Source organism: Sinocyclocheilus anshuiensis, unplaced genomic scaffold, assembly GCF_001515605.1.
Source record: "Sinocyclocheilus anshuiensis isolate Anshui unplaced genomic scaffold, SAMN03320099.WGS_v1.1 scaffold842, whole genome shotgun sequence".
In the NCBI taxonomy this organism is placed as follows: Eukaryota; Metazoa; Chordata; class Actinopteri; order Cypriniformes; family Cyprinidae; genus Sinocyclocheilus; species Sinocyclocheilus anshuiensis.
Genome location: NW_015536509.1, coordinates 603,872 through 620,183, shown reverse-complemented (window position 1 = coordinate 620,183; position 16,312 = coordinate 603,872). Strand labels below are relative to the sequence as shown.

At 39.3% G+C, this 16,312-nt stretch overlaps 1 protein-coding gene across 1 annotated transcript in view; it reads right to left on the bottom strand.

Annotated features, from left to right (window-relative positions):
- Positions 1–3,507: 3,507 nt before the first annotated feature.
- LOC107691640 (MAP kinase-interacting serine/threonine-protein kinase 2-like) overlaps positions 3,508–16,312 on the bottom strand; it is an 18,134-nt gene continuing 5,329 nt past the window's right edge. Inside the window, exons 6-14 of the mRNA XM_016490371.1 lie at positions 13,652–13,731; positions 13,102–13,172; positions 12,845–12,949; positions 12,675–12,730; positions 12,335–12,430; positions 6,773–6,967; positions 6,291–6,455; positions 6,133–6,173; positions 3,508–5,756 (exon numbers count right to left, since the gene is read on the bottom strand). Of these exons, the coding sequence (XP_016345857.1) occupies positions 5,471–5,756; positions 6,133–6,173; positions 6,291–6,455; positions 6,773–6,967; positions 12,335–12,430; positions 12,675–12,730; positions 12,845–12,949; positions 13,102–13,172; positions 13,652–13,731 (1,095 nt within the window). The 3' untranslated portion in view covers positions 3,508–5,470. The remainder of the gene's footprint in view (positions 5,757–6,132; positions 6,174–6,290; positions 6,456–6,772; positions 6,968–12,334; positions 12,431–12,674; positions 12,731–12,844; positions 12,950–13,101; positions 13,173–13,651; positions 13,732–16,312) is intronic.

The following is a 16,312-nucleotide window of genomic DNA, read 5'->3' as shown; positions in this document are numbered from 1 at the left end:
TGTCCTCTCAGCATTTTTTACTAACAACAAACTACTAAAATAAAACCATGTTTTTAAATTCTCACAAGTCTCATCTCAAGGAAAGCCTTTCATATTGATCCATTATATACTTTCCATGATTCTTTTCAACAACTCCCATCTGGTTAAAAAGAGTTTGTATAAGAAAATGTTTATCCCATTTGCTATTTGTATCTTAAATAAGAAGTTTTTTTTTTGGCATAGCCTATATTTGTTTTTAATGAGCATTTGTCAAAGACAATTTAGCAGCCTTCTAGGATAGACAATAAAGCTTTTTTTTTTTTAATTTTGAATTGAACATAATTTACCGCATCTCACATTTGCAACGAAAAAAAAAAGTTAACTGGTGTCCTTTCCCTTGCTGTAAATTATATTATATTGAAATGAGCTATTTAGACAAAATAATGACGGGATTTCAACACTTGGGGGAGCTCGTGCTTAATTTCAACCCTGTCGTTTCCCAACAGATTTAGGCCTATCAGATAGATTGTGCTTTTTTATCAACACGAGGACATAATATTAGCTACTCTGACATACTAGTCGCTCATCTTTACGAAATATTCAGGTAAATCACATTCTGTAGTCTTGCCAGCTCGTCCTGCAGTATCAGTGACTCCCTTTAACTTATGCGTACGGGGAAAATATTTTAAAAACATTCTATTGAATAAACTTTTGTAACACCATAATATACTCAATAGTGGTAATTACCACTGAGAATAAAAAATAAAAATAAAATTTTATATTTTATATTTAAAAAGTATTTTAAAATTAGGCCTATATATTTTCCCTCGTTTAGCCTACCCAACAGTAAATCCATGTGCGCTGTTATTCAGGTCTCGCTGATATGCAGGCAGTAAGCATTTACATGTGCAAGTATGTGACCTGCATGCTCTTAAAGTCCCCATGAAATCAAAATTAGCTTTTTTTGGGTGTTAGTATCAATATGTTATTCTTAAGGTTATCTATAAGGCAGTGTGCTCCAAAACAGTGACAAAATTCGCATTTAGAAGATATAAGCATTCAAAGCTTGCAGTTCATCACTTCTGCCAAAACGGCTCAACGATATTTTTGATGTCACATCGTACTTCAGCTTCTCATCAAACTTTCTGTCCAATCAAATGCTCTCTAGAATCCGAAGCGCCCGCCCCCTACACTATAAAATAGACGCTGAAGCCGCGGCTGAAATCGGTCACTTGTCCACAGAATTAGTATTTTTTGTACAGTGAATGGCACGTAGTGCACTATATAGGGGACGGGGAACGATTCAAATAGTGTAAATATGCTTTCCATTCAGGAAAAAAAAGAAGGCTGGTTTCGCGCTGTGTCACGCTAACCACCGGTGCGGAGCACCGGAGCGGATCACATCGGCGGATCGGTGCAGACCATAAAATGTATCGGAGCTATTTGAATTCTACACAGAATGCTATATTTTATAGCAATATGGATGAGATTGTGGCTGGCATACCCTGTCAAATGCGGCTTTACGGAGCTCAATGGCTCTAGCCCAAGCTGTGATATAAATGAACGCTATTGGCTATTTTAAAAAGGGGCGGGCATGCTTGATATGTCCCGCCCTGTCTTCCTGTTTCAGTTAAAATGACGTCAACACAGAGTAACGCTGTATGTTTCTAAGCATTTCAGGGGACCTTTAATGCATGTGAACAATGGGATCATGAAACGTTTACCAAAGCTGTGACATGAGTATCTTATCCACACAGACACGTAAAAATGACGTCAGTGCGTTTACATGAAGGACAGAAGTTCAGTGATAGAGACAAATGAGCACAAGCAATTTGTGTGAATACTTTTTTAAGAGAAAAATGTAAACAAAATGTCAAAATCCACAGCGAGTTTCTACTTGGGGGAAAAAAACCAACAACAACTTTTTCTATAAATCTTTCTCTATTTAGATTTATATAAAATGTGGAAAAAAGCTGATCATTAAAACATCTTTACAGATGCAGATGTTCTCTTTGAATACAAATTAAATGAAGGCTTTAAGGCCTTTATGACATGGATGCTGTTGGGGTCTAAGCAAACACAAAAAGTATGGCTGACTGACAGTAAAACACATCCATGTTGGAGAATTTGCTCACACACACACACAAACACAGAGAAACACACACAACTGAAATTGTTAAACTATTATATTAATGCTCCTTAAGCATGCTTACACACACACAGACATTTTGTTGCAGTTATAGATATTTGAAATAAATGATAAATAAACTCGCTTACTGGTCCTCTTCTTTTTGTAATAATTTATATATCATTTTCAGGTTTAACTGTAATCATAATGTGGCTTAATTTAAAAAAACTGATATGTCTGTATAAATGGGAAAACTTTTGACTAAATGTGATTTTAAATCTTATAACAGTGATTTTATACTGTGTAAATGTAAATTCAAAAGTAAAACCTCGGAAAAGCACTATATTAGTGAGTTGAATGAGCCCATTAGTGGTCCTCTGCTGCTATCTAGCGGTTACAAATGCAATTTCAGAGGAACTTACCAAAGAAATATAGGGCCATATTTTGCTGATCCAAGCACATGGTCTAACCCCTTGTCCAAATACCCGCACTTGCGGTCTTTGCACTTGACCACTTATATGACGTGGTCAAGTGCAAAGTGTATCCCTTAATGTATGGGATATCAAATACTGCTCTGGAGCGGTAGTGTGGAATTAGTGTGCATTAAGGGAACTGCGCTTTGGCGTTTTTAAGGTCTGGGACAGTCTTGCGCACTTACTTCCTGTTGCACGCGCTATCAAGTGGTCAAGACCGCAAGTGTGGGTATTTGGACAAAGGGGCTGCATACCAATTTTCAAGTCAGGACTAACGGATGCATAGCGTACATAGCGGTTTTTAAGCTTTTTCCCTGTTATAGTGCCACCAAGTGGCCAAACACCGCATTTTTTTTTACTGTGATCTCAAATTGTGCTCTTACATATGCGTTCGAAGTTTGGTGAAGATCTCTTATTCCGTTCAAGAGTTATAGCCGTTTTAGTAAAAGTGGCCCAGCCTCCTTCGAATGTTTTAGCCTCCCTTTGCGATGGACAGTCGAAAGTTCAACTTTTTTTTGATAATTATTGATATTCAGTACCAAAAGCCAAAAATGGATAGAATCGAATTGGACGATCGTTGTGAGCAAACGACATAAGGCACTTGAATCTGCAACTAACGGTTTAGGAGTTATGAGCGATTTCGTACTTTTGATTGCTGTAGCACCCATCAGGCCGATTGGGGTGAGCCTTGGTGACGTTGAAGACTGTGCGAGTATTGCCATCCCTCCAAGTTTCAAGTTTCTACGACTTACGGTTTGGTCTGCCTGATCAGTTTTACGTGGAGATTGCTGATCCTTGGCCATTCTAACAACACCACGCTTTAACACATTATTATTATTATTATTATTATTATTATAATAATAATAATAAGTTAAGGTAGTCAATTATGAGAGTGTTTTTACAAGAAAGCTGTGACCACTCTAGCGGAACAATTTTCCATGTTCTTTATTTTGGCCCCCCTGGGTCAGATGAGAAACAAAAGTGATACAACCACATGAAAATACAAGATAAACATGAAAGCTACACCACAGGCCCTTAAAATAAGTGTAAACTAGTAATTTTCATGTATGAGGGGGTTCAAAAATTAAATGAAAATTAAAATGAAAAAAATTAAAAAGCAATTGAAAGTAAAACATAAAAACAAAAACTAAAATAATGAGGTCTTTCTCAGAAAGAAAGCCTAAACTCAGCATATTCCAAGGTGGTTTCCATCAGAAAAAAAGAGGAATCAACTGTATATGCATTTCAAGAACAAAACACTTGCAAACTAGAAAAAAAAAGCAATAATGATAGGCTTTGCTTCACTCAGAGAGAGTAGGAGCACTTGGTTTTGTTCCTGGTTGATCTGCATATTTGCTGGTGACACTACATGAGAAAAAATTATCAAACATTAAAGTGTCTACAGTCACCTTAGAAAGAAATTGTGGAACAACAGTAACAAGAGTCTATGTGTCACTGAGGACCAAAAAAAAAAAAAGAGGGGGGAAATCCTCACATTCAAGTTCAAGAACATACAAGTTCTACATCCTTAAATTTTTAAAAACAAATAAACAGACACTTTAAAAAAGGAAGATGAAAATCTCCCTTTCCAGCACACATATAAAAATTAAATAAAAAAAAAATTATTAAAAAAAGAGGGCGGGGCAAAATAATATAGCAGCATGGCACATTGGTATGTCTGGAGGTTTCTTGCATATCGGAGCTTCACCTTTTCATTAGATATCGGCCTACAAGTACAAAATTGAGGCTAACAGAGAACTTCAGGTCTTTTCAAGGAATTATCACCTTTATTCAAGCAGTGAATAGAGTCATTGACAGAGATCGTGTTCACGAATCGTTCAATGACTAACTAAATGAATGGTGAAAATGGAGTTGGAAATGCAAATAGTAGAAAATGTCTAAGAATTCGCTGCAGAACCTTGAAATGCACCACTGGCTGTTCCTTAAACCCCCCATGGCATGGCATTTCAAGTCAAAAGGGGGAGGAAGCATTAGGAAATGAAAAGGGGGAGGAAATATGATTATGCAACCAATTCCTGTTTTCCTGAGAGGCCAAGTACAAAAGTTGCACTGCACTGCTCTGTCTCCCTGAAAAAGGCAAAACTTTCCAGTGCGAGGACAAAACGTAGAACACCAATGAACTGACATAGAATGAGTCTTTCTGCTTTAAAATCTGCTTTGGTTTCTCATTCAGAGGGAGATCCTGAGGTTTCTGATGAAAACATTGATGAGATTTGCTTTTGGCAGAAAATAAGTGTTAACTCAGTGGAGTGAAATTGGTAAATGAGGTCCTTGATAACTGAATTCAGACTAGGGAAACCCCACACAACATGGCTGCAATTTCTGCCCTGGATAAAATGAAATAATCATTTGCCACTTAAGTCCCAGCAACAGTTACATAGTCTTAGTCTGCCATCAATATCACTTTGTGAGTGACTGAAGGAGAAATAAGTCTCAGTGGCATATCAAGTACATATCAAATGTTTTGGCCGCTGGGAGTCCCATGTAAGCTCAAAGAGAAAGAGCAGAATTTTTTTTCCTGATGCTTAGAAATTAAATAGCATAGGTGGGGTCCAGCTTTAGATGAATGGAAGCAACTTGAGTCCTTTGGTTCCCAAGGTTTTTCATAAACAGTTATATCGACAGATTCCTGGGACTCTCAGACGTCAAGTCTTTTTCCTGGCCACAACAAGCTTTTTATCCAATCAAAACTATGTTTGCAGGGGGCCTTTGAGGTGCTTTAAGTGCTACAAACATGAGACACCTTCTCACAAGAGCTTAGAGCCCACAAAGTGAGTGGGCAAAGAGGTCAGAGGTCAACACACTGCCTAGTTGAAGATTCCGATAGAGGTCGTCAGTGGAGAGCAGAGGTTGGAGAATATAGTAGATATCAGGCACAGTCGCCCACAATCACAAGTGGGGTGAGGAGCTGGCGCAGTTCAGCAGCGCACACTGCCCCTCGGTGCTGGCTGCCTGCGGTTTTCCTCCGGTGGGCCAGCTTGGACCTGGAGGAAAGAGCCAGCAGCATGGAGCCAGAGCTAGAGGAGAGGAGAAGCGGAGAGGAGAGCTCATTCTCTAGCTGCTGCTGCTCCTCACTCTCTTCCCTCTCAGCCAGCTGCCGGTTCATGGCTACGGCCTGCCCCGCAAAGAACGTCAGGTCCTGAGCGCTACCACCCCTGGAGAAAGAACACTGAAGGTCAGGTAAGCATGATTAATGGTCTGCTATTTATGGTCAAAACTATTGCTGCTGGAATTTATAAATGTATCACTAAGCCCCCAATATTCTTCAAACAAAAATGAAGAAAACACCGGCATTGCGCCATTTCCAACAACATCAGGATAAAACAAGGCTCGCTTGCCAAAGCGAACTTTCCAAAAAAGTTTGCTCTGGCTGGTAAATAACTTTGAACTACAGTGCCATTGCTCCATGGCAATTACTTAACCGGTAGGTGTGCTCAGGTATTTCAAACTTCTTTTTACCCCCCCCAGGCAAAGAATGAAAAAGAACTTTGCTGTGAGTATATCAGGACATTTAGTATGCAATATACTCACCTCTGATGTAATATGGATGCAGACACAGCGTTGGGTGCACACTAGGTGAAGAACAACAGAAATGGGTCACAAAACAAGATTTACAATCAAAGCAGCAAATAATTAATTGGGTTGAATAAAGTGTCAGAAGCCCTAGAGCTGGAAGGGAATGGACATACCCCCTTGACCCAAGGGTGGTGTAGAACTTGGGCAGCACTGAGGCGGTCTTTGGCATCCTGCACCAACAGCTTGGTGATGAGGTCTTTGGCTGCAGGGGAGATGTGTGCCCAGTCCTTCTCTGGAAACTCGTACTTGCCTTCCTGAATACTCTCAAACAGCATGCACTGTGGACACATTGTGATGAATGGTATTAAACATCAATTTGTAGAAGTAATATCACTTTTTGGGATCAACCCTAAGGTTTTTTTTTCCTTTTTAAAATTGGCAAATGTCTGTAAATAAACTTATGTGACAACGCAACCCAATTGGGCTAGTGACGATTTAGTCGGGCAGTCCTTACTGTCAAACCCTGACTATCAAACCAGATGGCTAGACCAGGTAATTCCTGCTACGATTCAATGGAAAGTTTTGAACTTTCAGTACTTTCGATACTGAACACTTTCCCAGAAAACTATGTATCTTGCCCAAGTAAGTGGTGTACCTGGCAGGCTTGGCAGGGCTCTCCCCAGTCCCAACCACAGTCTGTTCCACAGCGACCCACAAAGGGTGGGTATCCACTCAGCATGATGTAGAGGATGACACCAAGGCTCCACAAGTCACAACGCTTGTCGTAGATGCTAGCTTCTTCATTAAAGGCCTCCACCACCTCAGGGGCCATGTATTCAGCTGAGCCACACTGTAAGAATAAAAAACTTTTTAGTACTGTAAAAGTACTCAGACACGCGAGGAAAAGTCCACAAATCTCCCCATGAGTTTTAAAGGTCACAAGGACTCTAGTGGCTAGAGCAGAGAGGAACAATCCTGGTTTCACTTCAGGTTTACTACATACATAGTCATTACGGTCCCATCACCAGTGTGAAAGATGCTCAGGACAGTTGGCGCCTTGAACGGACAAATACATACAAAAGTATGTTAAAATACCTATCTTGGGGAGTGACTTTGTAGCTTTAACAATGATTAGTGGTCGACCGATATGGGTTTTTTGACAGCCGATGCAGATATCTAAAAAAAAAAAAAAAAGCAGGGAGGCCGATGGCCGATACAATTTTTTTAATTTGAATTTATATTTAAGACATTTTAAATCATTTGAAAATGGATTTAAAATAATGGTGTAAAATAAACATACTTACACTTTAGAAGACAAAGCATTTTTCACAAATAAATAAATATTTAATAAAAATCTAATTAAAAAGGAAGTAAACACTGTAACCAACAAGGCACTCAGTATTATGGAAAGTTTGTGTGCATTGGGAATTATATTATTTAAACAAAAATAAAGCCAAGGTAACACTCATTTTACATCCAGCACGCAATGAAAATGACACGAATATGACAGCAAATGCATAAAGCGCAGCATAATTTGAAATCACTAACTTAGTTTAAAGTTTGTCGATCGCGCGTCTCCAGTGAAGCTGAACTCTCCTGTCAGCATTCAATTTGCACGGACCGACCGTCACACAGAGAACACGCGATCATGCAGGATACACATGCACACTTCACATGATCGCTCAACTGGATCCGACTAAGTTTGCAAGGTTTGTGAAATTAAATGTTCATTAGTCATTCAAAGATTTATTTAAATGATATAAATGCGTATTTGCTGAATGCTGATGGCAAATGAGAAAGTATTATAATGTTTGCCTTTCTATTACTAATAATATTCAAGCAATTGTTATAATACTTTTTTTGTATAGCCTACATTTTAATTCCTTTGTTTAACAGTTCTATCTGATTATTAGATAGACTTCTATCTATATTAGACAGAACTGAACGACGACAGCGAACAATAGGGAGAATGTGAGCGGGGTGCGCTCTCAAGCACTGCCGTTCTCAGCACAGTCAAAAAAGTCCCGCCTCGAATACATCGGCCAAACAGAAAAACTTACCGGCCGATGCCGATATTTGAAAAATTCCAAATATCGGCTGATATATCGGTCGACCACTAACAATGATTAATCAATATATAATTTATACAGTGTAGTACACATTTTTTATTTTATTTCATACCGTCTCTGTTCCAGGCTTGCACACAAACTGCATTGCAATCATTTTCCAAAATGTTATTTGTGTGGAAATATTACGAAGTCTGTAAACGGCCGTTAACAGAGACCAGAGACGCTAAAGACTGAAGCAAAGAGGAGAAAATACTGTAGCAGACAGAGCAAACTCACTATTCACGATGCACGCAATATTGGAAGAAAATAATTTTTAATTGGGATGGGAGTTTATATGAATGCATCTCTGAGGGGAACTGAATGTCTTCAGAAAAGTTTACATGGTGCTTCCATCTTGCATCTGTAATGCATACTGAAGTAGTATTTAATAAGCGCAGTGCTGCTGTATTTACAGCGGTAACTAAGGAAACGCTGTTTTACTGCTGTTCTAGAAGCACCACCTGATGTCAGAGAGTGAATTTGCATTCTCATTCAGTCCGTCTGCTGTTTCTGGTACGTCCAGATGCATTTTATGTTGTATCATTTCACAAAGCTAAAGTCAGACGATTCTGTTTTTGCTTCAGATTTTCAAATTATATCAATTAATTTGAATCAAAAACCGCACGTTACGTGTGTCGCATTCATGACTAAAATGCAGTGGTTGCCCAATTTCAAATGGCTACAGACATTTTCATTCTTTCTTGTATATTGCTTAAAAATTAAATAAGGCAATTTGTTAGTAAAAAAAATCAAATCAGCCATGAAAAATCAAGATTGGTGCGTCACTAAGTGAAGAATATGCAATGTTATTTTACATGTGATTATTCAGTTTCTGTACCCAAACACCTACAAACCTAAGGCACTTTTTAATTTGTATCTTTGTTCTATTTAATTGTGCTGTTGCTTGTAATTTGTTCATTTGTTCTTATTTACTAACTGTTCAATAGCCTTTTATAATGTTAAAACTTTATATTTGTTTGGCAAGTAGTTTTTGCTGTGGTATCGAATTTGGAATCGAGAATTGTAAAATGTAATTGGTGTCTAAAAATTTGGTGTCATATCTTATTTATTAGAATAAAGGATAAAAGTTCAAAAATAGTGATAACTATTTTATTTTTTTGTGACAGGGCCAGTGAAAATATTGCCAGGGCAAGTAAAAAAAATTGAAGCACTGGCCTGACCGGGCCAGTAGAAAAAATCCTTAGCATTGAGCTCTAGCTAGAGCTAGAACATTTATCAGAGCTACCAGCACTCCCTCGGCTTGGCCTCTCCTGTTTGTTTTCACCTGCAGGGCATTATCAAGTTCATTGTTCCGAGTTAAGCTGGGGTGGCCTGATGCAATTCAGACCTGGATGCGTCAGCGGACAACTGTTCTAGCAGGGCCCACAGGCTGCTGCTGCGGTCTGCACTGGGTCATGTGTAAACTAGGCCAAAAGGTTGCTGCTCCGGGGGAGAAAAAGGATTTAAGCCGCTCTACACCGGCTGGGGATAAACAAGTCCCAACCCTGTTCGAGTGTTACATAATGCACACATACGAATGGACATCCTGAATGGTGCACTAATACTTAATGCAATGAACAAAACCCCTCAGTGAGAGCGAACTGAGGAGGTTAGCAGTTTAGCGGGACACGAGCAAACCAGTTTATTTTTATTTTATAGAAGTGCAGCTGTCTAGTAAAAGATGGTTACACAACTACTGTATGAGTCACTGACGCAAACGGAGGAAGCTGAAGATGTTATGCTGATGTTTCGGTGCAGGCTGAGGGGGAGGAGACTACATATCCTCAAATGACATTCCAAAAAACAAGCCAGGACTGCAATCTCTCCGACCCAGACAAATCAATGGCCAAGCCTCAGTAACCTCACAAACACACGCCACGTTCCCTCAAACCATCCAAGCTCTGTAAATGTGTCAGGGGTATCACTTTATAGGAAATGCGATTACCAATAAAAGAGTGTGCCATGGTAAAATGTGACTGTGTGGTTTTACCGTAAGTGGCCCTTGTAATTTGAAGTAAGAGCTCTTGGCTAACCAATCAAAGCTAATACAAGATCACCTGATTGTGGGAGCACAATTGGAACACTTCCACTAGGCACATAACTATAGTATTTGTCCCACATCAGGAAAAGTACACTGTGATTCAACAAATCACAGACAGTCCACCAATGATAAGGAAAAACAGTGTTTCCAGACAACATGTAGGTTACGGAATAAGGATTTGCCAATAATTTGCTGGGCACAAGTGTGTAGCGGTGCACAGAGCAAAAGACGGAAAGCCTGAATAAATGTACACAATGTACAACTTGTTTATGTCAGTGACTTCAGCCACTGCAAGTTAGCTTTGGCATTGCGTCGGTCTCAATAACTGCATGTTCTCGGATGTTTATGAAGCAAATGTTATCATGGCAAGACAGGACTTTAGCTCTGGCAAAAGTTTCCCTGGTCACTATTCTAGCAAGCAAAACCACAATTGTGGGTGAAAATGCAACAGTATTCAAAGTGATAGTTCACCCAAAAATTAAAACTGTCATCTGTTATTCAATGTTTAAAACCCTTAAGACATTCATTCATCAAGCACGTTTAAGCTTCCATTGACCATATTTGATGTGTTGATACATTTTTTAATATGACTAAATGGCTAAATTAATTTGGTTCATCATACAAAGTGAGTGTACCTATCCAGAAGGCTTGGATTAAACTGCTCAATTCATTTAGATTTCTTTTCAGATGTCTTCATAAACTTTATGAACTATCAATATTTTAGTGGTAATAACTTTTAATGGACGAACAATCTCTCAGGTTTCATTGTTTTAGTGATTATGCAAACAAAAGGTCATTTTATTTGTTGTTTGTTGATTTTTAAATATAAAACTTGGCGAAGTGATTTATGTGTCTGTACTTTTTGAACATCTCCAGCACATTTTAACAATACCGTGATAATACTGATAATTTTGGTCACTATAATCGTGATAGGAAATTTTCATACCGTTACATCCCTAGTGGAATTTCAGGAGAGGGACAGAAATCACTCATTAAAATATCTTCATTTGTGTTTCAAAGATGAACAAATGTCTTATGGGTTTTCAGTAACATGACCGTTAGTAAAATGACAATTTTTTATTTTTGGGTGAACTAAACCATTAACATGGTATGCTACAGAGGGAAACGTTAATGCTTCAAATCAGTTGAAATTAAATGATGAAAAGGTAAAATGTCATGTACCATCCATCCAAGTTCTGACCCACCCCCTTCCCGTTGCAGAGGAAATTCTCCAAGAAAGAAAAAAACTCTGTAGACATCAGAAAGAACAGACCATACAAAACCACAACCCTCTAGTAAGCCAGTCTGAGCACTTCAAAAGCATCGGAAAACCCCAGGGTGTGGTGAGCAGATTGAGGTATGGGTGAAAGGACCTCCATGAGGAATTTTGTTTATACTCTCTGTACATTAAGGCCTTCACATTCGAAGGCCTTCACATTCAAAGACCTTTGCCCATTCCATTCAGACTCAAGAGCTGATAAAACCGCTTTTAGTCTACTGTGTTCCTTGATCTGTAATCTTGAGAATTCTGTGACCCAAGGTAAAACATGTTCAACCCTCACAAAACTCAGTTACTGGAGGTGATCACTTGGAGGTGTATTGGCTGTAGCTTTAATCAATAACCTTTATCACTGCTCTTCTTGTTTTGACATCTAGGAAAACGGTCTAGTTTTAGTGCCTTGAATTATGTAACACCAAATTAAATGTAGGTGACACAATATGTCCATATGGAAACATAAGTGTGAATAAGTCTTCAAAACCTTTAATCAAAATGCAAAATATGTGATCCTTTCTGGCTGAAGTCACAACTCCCTCTCACTTTTTCCTTGTCCTACATCATCAGTCCGCTATTCACATTTTTAACATTTTTATTAATGAAAAATTCTATAATGTCATAAATATTGACATTATAAAATACTAACCCTAACAATTTTTATTGCAGCATGTGTTATTTACCATTTAAATTTAAATAGTGTGATATCATATAGGTCATCAGCCACCCTGCTGTCTAAGATACCGGCAATCAAAAAGTCCATATCAGTCAAACATTAATATGGGTTAAACTCACTGGAGTCAAGAGCTCAGGAGTGGAGATGGGAGAGCTGTCACTATTCAGTTTGATCCCGCTACCCAAATCAAAATCGCAGATCTTCACTGGAGAGATCTACAGAAAAGAAAACAAAAACATCTCATAAATGCCACAGTCTGAAATGAAATGAGTTAAGGTAAGTAGGCCATTGAGTATTCCTAAACGGATAACCAGCTCAATTCATGTTTTTGTTCAAGAGCACAAAAAGCACATAAAATGTTACTGTACCCAACAGATGTGTCAAAAATTTGGTCAGAAATGCAGTGCATGTGTGTTTTCCTCAGATGTCTCATGTCTCCTCATGTACAGAGAGACTCACCCTGTCACTATGTTCACAGAGGATGTTCTCTGGCTTTAGGTCTCGATGTGCCATCCCTATAACGAGACATAACAAACAATCATCTATGTTGGTGATATATATATATATATAGAGAGAGAGAGAGAGAGTGCATGATAACATTACATTGTATCAACACTAAAGGTCCCAACCTTTGTTGTGTAGGAAGTCCAGAGCACTGGCGATGTCCTGCACCACTATGCTGGCTTCCTGCTCATTGAAGTGTTGTCTTCTGTGTATGTGAGTCAAGATAGAACCTGGGAAATCAAATGGATGCATGAAGAGTTAGGATTATAGATTAATTACAAAATGAATACACACACACACGTTCAAAAGTCTAGGGTAGGTAAGATTTTTTTTTTTAAATAACTTTGTATTTTAAATACATAAATGTTGTATTTTAATACACAATATCGTTTCTCAAAGACTAAATAAAATTTGTCCTCTTCCTCAAAGTATTCCACCAATTCCAAAATGTTTCTGTGGTGAGAAAAAAAACAAAAAAACATTAACATTAGTCATGGTATCTTACAGGAAGCTTTTTCCAATTAGTCTTCATGAGCTTCACAAGCGTTGTTCCAAAACCTAGTAAGCAGTCTTGCGGTCTATGTAGGCAGCAGTCTTTAAGGCAGCATCCTGACAGTCACAATACTCAACCACAATTGATTTCAAAGCTGTTTGCATTTAGCTAAGCTAACTGCATAATACTTCAAGTATAAAAAAAAATGCATAAATACTGGGAAAAATAATCAGTAATTATATCAGAGCAATTCTCAAATCAATCATTTAGTTTAGAGTATTAAATGAAATTTCTCTCCCCTTTGCCATCATGTTGGATTAATTTTTTCCCCCCACAGAGTTTGTTGCAATGCACTTTGGGATTTCTGTGGCCGTTACATGCAATTTTGCCTTAGAGAGGTTTTGAACAGACCAGTAGTGTCACACAGGGATTCCCGTACCTGTGGCCCTGGCACTGGTAGAGCATTTCCACCTCCCTGAAAACACGGCTCCGACTGTGGCCTGGCCTCTTCTCAATTATCTGTATAACATTGAAACATAATATTAATGACCATCCATGTCATCTCAGTATTCAGCTTGAGTGGACAGATCTGCATATCCCTTTGTGGATCACCCACACTTGGCGCGTGTGGGAGATTAGCAAGCAAACAGATGACACGCCACTGCCTGCCTACAAAAGAACATCTCAGACCACTGATTCAGCAGGTCCCCACATGGGCATCAGGCTTTACAAGCTGGCGGACTAGACAGACGATCAGGTTTCACAACATACAGGGCGTCCAGTGCGTAGTACAAAGTGTCAGGTTCCTCACCCCAAATGAAGTGTTAGAAAGAAATTATAATGAAATTCTCCAATTGAACCAACAATGCCACCAATTTTCTGGTTTTGTTTACTGGGAGCACAGCCATCAAAAGGCCACCAACAGCTGGGAACGTGTTGATAAGTGAGGTTTAGCAGTGAACTTAAATAGAAATTATATAGCAGAACTTGTCTATTGAATTTTACACTGCCGTTCAAAAGCTTGCGGTCTGTAAACGATTGTGTTTGCCTGTTTTTGAAAGGGATCTCTTATGCCCACCAAGCCTGCATTTATTTGATCAAAAATACAGTACAAAGTACAAACAGTAATATTGTGAAATATTACAATTTAAAACAAATGTTTTCCATTTTAATATTTTAAAATGTGATTTTTGATTCCAAAGCTGAAACTGCAGCAGCCATTACCTCAGTCCCATGATCCTTCAGAAATCATTCTAATATGCTGCTCATGAAACTTTTCTTAGCAATGTTGAATATTAAGCAGTTGTGCTGCTTAATATTTGAGGAAACCAAATTCCTTAATGAATAGAAAGAACAGTCTTTCCGCTACATTCAATCTGCTGTGGCGGGCCGCCACACCAAAAACCATCCCCGCCACAGCTGCAGCTTCTCAGTGACATCACAATGATGCCACTCACATCATTCACAGTCGAGGAATTAGCGGAGGAGACAGAAGCAGGGCTTGAATTTCGGTGCGGGATTGCGGATATTAATAATAATTCTACTCATTCCCGCAGGTTCCGCGCTTATAACGCGATGACAGATGACGGAATGTATCATTTGTACGTGCTTTTAAGTCTTGCCAATTTAAACATTCAAGTGACTTTAAGCACTTCAAGCACAAAAAGATGTGAAATTGAACCATACACAGTACTCACGTGCTCTCTTATAGACTGTTTTCAGTGCAGCCACACCCAAAGCGCACACACATAAAGCCGCCTCTGAAACAGCGCGCAACGACAGAATGGAGTTATGTTTTGCGCCTTATTGCGCACAAACGGCCAAATACATACAAAATTGGCAAAATGCCTGTCTTGGCGAGTACAGCCATGGCCAAAAGTTTTGAGAATCATAAATCTTAATTTTCACAGAGTCTGCTGCCTCAGTTTTTATGATGGCAATTATACACCATACATGCATATACACCAGAATGTTCTGAAGAGTGATCAGATGAATTGCAATTAATTGCAAAGTCCCTCTTCTCCATTAACTTAATCCCAAGAACATTTCCTCTCCATTTTAGCCTTGCCACAAAAGGACCAGCTGACATCATGTCAGTGAATCTCTCATTAACACAGGTGAGAGTGTTGATGAGGACAAGGCTAGAGATCACACGCCAGGACCGTCTCCTAAAGTTGATTCAGCTGTGGGATCGGGCCACCACCAGTGCAGAGCTTGCTCAGGAATGGCAGCTGGCACGTGCGAGTGCATCTGCACGCACAGAGAGGCGAAGACTTTTGGAGGATGGCCTGGTGTCAAGAAGGGCAGCAAAGAACCCACTTCTCTCCAGGAAAACATCAGGGACAGACTGATATTCTCCCAAAGGTACAGGGATTGGACTGCTGAGGACTGGGGTAAAGTATTTTTCTCTGATGAATCCCCTTTCTGATTGTTTGGGGCATCCGGAATAAAGCTTGTCCGGAGAAGAAAAGGTGAGCGCTACCATCAGTCCTGTGTCATGCCAACAGTAAAGCATCCTGAGACCATTCATGTGTGGGGTTGCAAGAACAGTTTGGTGATGAACTATGCCTTTTCCAGCAAGCTGGAGCACCTTGCCATAAGGCAAAAGTGATAACTAAGTGGCTCGGGGAATGGCCAGGAAAAATCCCCAGACCTTAATCCCATTGAGATCTTGTGGTCAATCCTCAAGAGGCAGGTGGACAAACAAAAACCCACAAATCCTGACAAACTCCAAGCATTGATTATGCAAGAATGGGCTGCCATCAGTCAGGATATGGCCCAGAAGTTGATCGACAGCATGCCAGGGCGAATTGAAGAGGTCTTGAAAAAGGAGGGTCAACACTGCAAATACTGAGTCTTTGCATAAACTTATTGTAATCGTCAATAAAAGCCTTTGACACTTATGAAATTCTTGTAATTATACTTCAGTATACCATAGTAACATCTGACAAAAATATCTAAAAACACTGTAGCAGCAGACTTTGTGAAAATGAGTATTTGTGTCATTCTCAAAACATTTGGCCACGGCTGTATTCACGTAAACAGTCGGTCTATAGCAGTGGTTCCCAACCCTGGTCCTGGAGGCACCCCAACACTGCAC